Source organism: Leishmania braziliensis, chromosome 28 (assembly GCF_000002845.2).
Source record: "Leishmania braziliensis MHOM/BR/75/M2904 complete genome, chromosome 28".
Taxonomy (NCBI): Eukaryota; Euglenozoa; class Kinetoplastea; order Trypanosomatida; family Trypanosomatidae; genus Leishmania; species Leishmania braziliensis.
Window position 1 is genome coordinate 802,202 of NC_009320.2, and position 7,371 is coordinate 809,572.

Consider the following 7,371-nt stretch of genomic DNA (forward strand, 5'->3'; position numbering starts at 1 on the left):
AGAGGAGGGGGGGGGGGGGGGGGGCAAAAAGAGACGCCGTGAATGCGCAAGGTCGCCGTTATACTCAGACCGTCGGGAAACTGCGCCTTCTCGTGAAAAGTGACTCGAGCGAGAGGTTTCAAAATGAGCCGCTCCTGTGAGCACGTTGACAGGCCCATGCATGTTTGCGCAAGTGTATCAGTGCGCCAGTGTGCGCCGGCGGATACACTTTTGCAAGCGCGCGATAGGCCGAAAAGGCGCCATTACACGCGCACGTAGGCACACAGTCGCACAGAAATGGTCATTCCTCCGTGCCGCCGGGGACGCCGCGGAGAGTGCATGAGAAGCAAACAAGCGAAGGAAGGAGGAAGGCAAACACAGCGGCACATCACAGCCCTTCTCTCCTTCTCTCCTGTGTCGGTCTTTGTTGTTTTTTTCTCTCTGCTGCTGTCGCTCTGAAGCTGCTTAGTGAAGATGAGATGAGGAGGAGGCTTCTGTCGGGCGTTGCCCACGCATTGAAACAAGGCGCATCCTCATCGGTCCAACCACTCCTCGAACACAACACCGCCCCGCCGCGGCAGCCTCTCTCTCTCTTGCTCTCTCCTCTCCTCGTTCTACTTTTTTGGTTTTGACATCTGTGAATCCAGAAAAAGACACGGGAGACGGGGCGAGGGGCAGGGAGGGGGCAGGGGACATGAAGAGGGGATGAGGAGGGCGGCACCGCGGAAGCTTCCTCCACCCAGCACATACAGACAGACATGCACCAGAACGCAAACACACGGACACGGAAAGGGGGGGAAGGGGAGGGAGGAAGGGGGCGCTGTGACCGCCCCGCTGTATCTGAGGTTCCATCGGTGCAATCGGACCTCAAGAAAAGGAAACAAATTAACTCTACGCACCTCAGCGCGTCATGTAACGTGTGTCCGTCTCCCACTCTGTCTGGGTGTGTAGCACATCACACCGTTTCTCTTGTTTGAGGAACAACTCCAATGACCCTACTGTGGGCAAAGACAATGAAAGGAGAGGTTGAATGGACGGAGGGCACCTTGAGAGACAAGTGGAGGCACTTCCTCCTGGCTGCGTGTGCCCGATGTTGCAAAATGGCGGCGACACGTAAGCGCCACATCAAGTCTTCAACTCTCGTGCCTCTTTTGCCACCCATCCCCCCAGCTCCTCTTCTATCATACCTTTCAGTCATCATTCATCGCCACGTACTCCACCATCAGCACTGCGAGAAGTAGGGCATGAAGAAGTCCGGCAGGATGCGCATCAGGAACAGCGCCATCGTCTTGTACTCTCCGAACGCGACTTCAGTGCTGAAGTACACCGTCTCCACGTACCGCTGACATGACGCGTAGTAGCCCACCCACAGGCACAGCAGTCGGAAGAAGTTGCGGTAGAAGCAGCCGCCAAAATCGCGCTGGTACACGCTCCCCTCGTGTGGAGGATCACAGGAGCCGTAAGCCATGAAGGAGGGGCAGCGCCGTGGAAGCTCATCGGGCACAAGCCTGCCCTTCGCCGCAGCCCTATCATCCCCCCTAGGTCCTTCTAAGGAGTCCGTGATAGCACTCGCCGTCTCACTACGCTTCGAGTACCGACCTTCCACCTCTGCAGCCTCTGCGGCGTTACGCCAGTAGCACATGCAAACCCCCTGGTCCCCTGAAAAGGACATCGAGGCCTGACGACTCCTCGCCTCGCGCTCCTTCGCCCGGGTTGCGCGCTTCTCCCCTAACCACACGTCGTGTCCATGCCGTGCAAACGACTGCATTTTCGCCAATACGTCGCGAATACTAGCCTCGGCCGCAGCAGCACTCTCCCTTGAGCTCCCGATGGACGCAACACGCAAAAACACGAGAAGCACCGTTGTCACGACGGAAAGGCGGCTGTTGTCCTCCATGGACTCAATGTTCAGTCCGCAGAGGGCGCTGAAGATAAGCTTGTGCGGCTCGCCGAGCAGAAGTCGAGCGAGCGGAGCCAGCTCCTCCAGTCGCACCGCGTCCTCTGTCGTCTCTGCGGAGTGATGTAGATGCGTTGCCGAAGCGTTCGGCGATCGCAGAGTGTTGAGAATTTCCTGAGTCGCTGAAAGGAGTGGTTCCGTGCTAGGGGTCGGCGGCGTCTTCGCGCTGTCCGACGGATGACGACCAAAGAGCGGCGCGCGGAGGTGAGGTGGTGGCCCCACCGTTGGCAGCGGCCATTGACTGCGCAGCAGTGCCAAATCATTTTCACCACACATCAGCCCTGGAAAGGGACGGTGCTCAGGGGCCTGCCTGTGCGGCGTGCGCGCGAGTACGCAAACCAGCTCCCTCAAGAGCTCCTCCCGTCGAAGCCCGTGGGGTGGCGCCAAGCTGATCTCACGCGCGTACTGCCGTGAAACACGAATCACATATGAGATACGGACGGCATCGCCGGAGATTATGTCGCTTGTGCGACCGACGCCGGGGAGTATAGGTGGCAGCCGCACATCGCCGGCCGAGTCCATCACCGGCTTCGAGAGGTAGTTGGCAGTGGAGCGTAGTCCCGGTGTGAGAGAAAGCAGCAGCGATCGCAGCAGGTGATGCGTGTCCGCGCCGAAGGTGAAGAGGCGGCGCAGCAGCACGCTGCCAAACGGCTCGTGCTCCTCTCGCTCCAGGGGTAGGCGCTTCAAGATCTCCTCATCCTCCGCATGCGCTGCCGAGAGAATGACGGAGTTCTGCCGGTTGGAGCTTCTCACCGCCTCGTTCAGGTGCGACATGTCCCGATCCCCGACCACATAAGCACACAAGGTGCGCAGGTTGCCGGCGTGATAGCGCAGCAGCTCGCCAAGGAACTGAAGCATATTCGACAACAGCCGCCCCGGCGCCATCGACCCACTCAGCCCGGGAATCTGCGTGCCGTTGTAGATGCGCTCCAAGATGCTAGTAAGGAGCGCCTGCCCGAGTCTTGTCTGCGGAGAGTCCGGGGCGTCGCGGTACGCCTCTCGAAACAGAAAGGTACGCAGGTACGAGTCGAGCGTCTGATACAAGCTTATGCGGACGCAGCTGTCTTCCTGATCGATGTGCACGACGCGGGCAATGGCCGCCGCATTCCTCCACGCGCTGGCGACGACTTCAGCATCTTCGACCACCATCTCCTGCTCCCGACGGTCTTGCGCATTCCAGTACTCGTAAAGGACACGGAGCAGCTCCATCTTGCGCATTGTATCTGGTCCGTGCTGATGATTTTCTGGCTCCTCTTCACACATCTGATTGGGGTCACGCAGGTACACAACGGCGAGGTCTCCAAGAAGCTTGAGAAGCGGAACAAGACGCCACGTTGCCGGGTAGCGCGGCGAGCCATCGGCGAGCGTGGCGGGCTCCTCTTGGTCGATAGGGGCACACGGTGGCAAGTAGCGCGGCAAGGCCCGCAGCTTGTCGGGCAAGTGGACGTGCGGCGGCACATCCACTAATGCCGGCAGCGACGGATCCAGCCCGAAGGCGGCCTCCAGTATCGGTACAGACCGCGGCACCCAACGGCAGTCCCTCAGCGCCCTCCACGAGTCGCTGAAGTAGAAGGTCGAGAGGAACATGTTCAGCAGGTACAGCACTTCGCTCTGTGACTCAAGGATGCGTTGCATGTCCATAGGACTCAGCAAGGCGAGGTCGTCCACGCGAGGCAACGGCTCAATCAACATCGACAAGAGCCTCTTATTAGCCGCGTTGAACTCCTCCAGCGTTGGCGGCCGTGGCCCAGGAGCAACGGTGCGACGCACTGCCAAGCAGAGAAGCGCGTGGCGGTTATCATCCCTCTCTGGAATCAAAGACGGGTCTCGCAGACGCCAGCGCTGCCGTGTGTCGGCCGACCCCACCCACCAGTGGATGTCCATCGAAGTTTTGAAGCTCTGCGCCATGTCTTCCTCCTCGAGGATGTCGCCGTCCAGCAGCCACTGTACCAACCACGATGGGTCCTCAGCTTGGAACTGGTTAGATGTGACACGGTTCAGGTAGGCTAGCTGCTCGGCACCATCGAGAGGCAACCCAGCGTGCTCCAGTTCGGCCAACACCTGCGCCGACACACCGCCTCCGTCGCCGCCGACTTCCACTCGAATGCCGCCCCGCGGTGGAGAAGTAGACAGCGGCGGCGGCGGCAGCGCCACGCCGAGGGGGGAACGGTTCACACCGAACGCCGCGCTTGCCGTGTCACTGCGTACGTTGGTGCGCATGCGCTCAAGGTATTCCGAGAGTGCCGCTGGCTCGTCAGCACGCGGTGGAAAGGTGCCGGAAAGGTTGGTCCACGCGGGTGACGCAGAGAGCTGCTGCAACTGCTGTGATGATGGCAATGTAGCGTCGATGAACGGCCCCGGTGCACGAGGCGCTTGGCTCTGGGACCACCTAATTCCGAGCAAATGCTCAATCCCGGCGAAGAGCGTGGGGAGAGAGGAACCATTGACGAGGAAATCCGCTGCACCGCCGCTTCCGCCAGACGCGCCACTCCCTTCATGGACTTCGTTGTCCGCCAACCGGCCAGCCTCCTCTTCGTCCTCCCACTCGATGTCTTCGCTGCCGAGGGGCATCATACTGGTGCGGCCGCCAGCGCGCGTCGCGTTGACAGCTCTCTGACTGTCTCCACGAAGCAAGGCGGTCTCCGGGGGGAGCACCATCATGGATCGACCACCCTGCTGCACCCGCAGCCCGTTAGGTCGAAGCTCGCACAGACTAATGAGCGTCGACACGAGCCCCTTCTCACCGATCAGCCACAGCACGTTGCTGTCCACCACACGCTGCACCTGCCGCAGCACCGCCACTGTTTCTGGGTAGTGCAACCGACGCGCCACAATCGGATTCTGGCCTTGCGCAAGGCCGGGCAATATTAGCAGCGCGAGAAAACGACAGAAGGCCGCCAACGCCGTCGGCGAGGCGTGTCGCAAAACCCGAATGAGAGATGAATTTTTGCTGATCTCGAGCACTGGGCCAACGCACGCTAGAATGTGCTCTAGCAAGCCCGTGGCGGTAGTCCACAGGGAGTTGTCCTCGAGAAGCTCGATGAGTCGGTAGAAGACACCTGGGTAGCGGTCGTAGATCACCCACCCGAGGTCATTCTGATTCGCCACTAGGTCGGTCAGTTGAAGCATAACCTCAGCGTAAATACCAATTACGTGCCCAAGGGTGCGCTTCCATCGACCCCGCTCGAGGGAGGTCATGTTGCGCGTCGTGCGCTCCGGCAAGAAGCGCAAGGGGTTAAATGGATCACACAGAATGAGGCAGTAGATGTCCAGCCCGCCACTCGCCAGAAACTCGCAAGCAAAGCGCACATTATCCTTTCTCTCTAGAATATCACCCGCGTTGCCGAGTCTCTTCCCCAGCTCGCTGTACTGACCATCTAGCCACAGCTTCCATATTAACGAGACGAGTTCCTGCGCGGACGTGTCCGAGGCAAGCGTGCGTGTGTGTGGCGCCGTATAGTATGCATACGCAGGCAGGCGGCGCGGCGGCAGCGGCTCTTGCCCACTGGTCACAAGACTCCGCAAAGACATGGCCTTCTCACCTTCCGCTGCTGTTACTCTCTCTCTGTTTCAGGGCTGCACCGATGCCGGGATATGATTGCAGGTCTATGCGTGAATCTGTATGCATCTGTGTGAGCTAGAGAGAAGGAAAGGATGGAAATTTCCTGACCAATGGCAATGTATATAATATAAACGATGGCTAGAGGGGGAAGCAACAGAAAATCCAGCAGCAGTCAGCAAAGCGACACACACACACACACACAGGCAGCGAGAGAAGAGGTTTAGGGGACGGAACTATTGAGGAAAGCTCCCCGCTTTGCGATCGCTGAAAAATGAGCGCCACGGTGTAGGAGAAGAAAGCTGTGACTCGAAAGTGTGGAGGAGAAGGAGTGACCGAGTGGCGAGCAATGAGTTTGTGCCTCTACGTAGGGACCTGCCTCACACAAGGTGTGGCCTGGCCAGAAAGGAAGGCGAGCCTGGCGGAATGCGGATCAACTCACCACCTTCGTGCACGCGCAGCATCCACACCAAGAGAAAGCTGAACAGAGTTAAAGAGGGGAAAATGCGAAGCAGCAGAGCGAATTTAGCAAAGAGGGCGCGGTGCTAAGGTGAAAGCGAGCGCACAGGTGGAGCCGGCGCAACGAAGAAAAGATAGTCGTATCGCTTGCGCCGACGGGCACCGTGGATGCACCTCGTCGATGCGCGCCTCCACACTATCGCTCTCGACCACCACTCTCTAATTCGTTCTCTGTCTCTCTCTGTCTCTCTCTCTCTCTTGCTTCGAGGTTCTTTCTGCTTCTTCGTTCGCCCACTCTCTCCAAACTCCTCTCAAAATCAACCACGCGCTGACTCGTGTGGGTCGAGTGGGAGCAGAGAAAGGAGACAGACAGAAGTGTACACAGGCAAGCCGTGTGCTAAGGGTATTGTGCGAGTTTGAGTGAATCGGCACCTGGGTGTGAAAATAGCGGGGCCGCGAGCCATTCACCGCGATCATCGCGTGCGTTGAGATTGCCGGGTAAAACAAGAGAAACAGAAAAGGAGGGGGAAAAGGCTAAAGAATGGCGTTCACGATGAAAAAAAAAAATGCAGCGAGCCACAGGCGTAGCGGGAGGGGTGTGATGCCTGCATTGGGAGTCTCATCGTCTGGAGATGATGGAACATGGAAGTAATCGCGCAGCTGCAGCAACCTCCTACTCCAAAGGCACGCCCTAGGTGAATGGTGTGGCATCAAAAGATAGGATGATGCATGAAAATCGGGGAAGCGTGTCGACTCCGACTGTGGGCGATCAGAACCCTCTAAAGCCGTGCACCCAGTCGCACCTTTCGTCGCGACGCTTTTAAAGGCACAACGACACGAGGGGATGCGAGTATGTGTTGCCGAGATCGATCTTGCAGCACACCATGGCTGCGCTGCGGAGGCGCAGCGCGAGTACATCCAAGCATCCCCGACACGAAAATTGAGCGCGTCGGTGTCACGATAATCACTAGCACCACATCGATCGAAGACCAGCAGAGCTCATGCGTGGTTCTCGCTTTGCTGCTTCGTTAGTCTCGTTTTCCCTTGCCTATTGCGTGTATTTCTGCTTGCACTTGTCACACCGGGTTGAGCGCGCACCGCGCAAATATGTTAAAAGGAGGGAGACGGTGCGGCGAGAAGGAAAACAGCACAACATAAATAGAAAAAAAAAAGGGGGGGGCACAATGAAATAACACGGAGACATACACGCAGGTATAGGGACACAAGTTCCACAAAAGGTGCATGCGTGCGTGTGGTGCGTGTGATGAGTGTGTGTGTGTGTGTGTGTGTGTGTGTGTGTCTGTACGTCCAAAGGAGTCTATAACGTATACCACGAACGCAAGAAGAGTGAGAGGAGGAAATGACCTCATGTCGCGTTCCTTTGCCCACTCCCCCACCTCTGCCTCTAACTTCTCGC

The 7,371-nt window shown here is 58.3% G+C and overlaps 1 protein-coding gene across 1 annotated transcript; it reads right to left on the bottom strand.

Moving 5' to 3' along the window:
• Positions 1-1,201: 1,201 nt before the first annotated feature.
• Positions 1,202-5,467, bottom strand: LBRM_28_2180 (conserved hypothetical protein; the record flags this gene model as incomplete). The annotated part of the gene is made up of 1 exon (XM_001566197.1): positions 1,202-5,467. The coding sequence occupies one exon, from the start codon at positions 5,465-5,467 to the stop codon at positions 1,202-1,204; it is 4,266 nt and encodes a 1,421-aa protein (XP_001566247.1).
• Between the last annotated feature and the right edge of the window lie 1,904 nt (positions 5,468-7,371).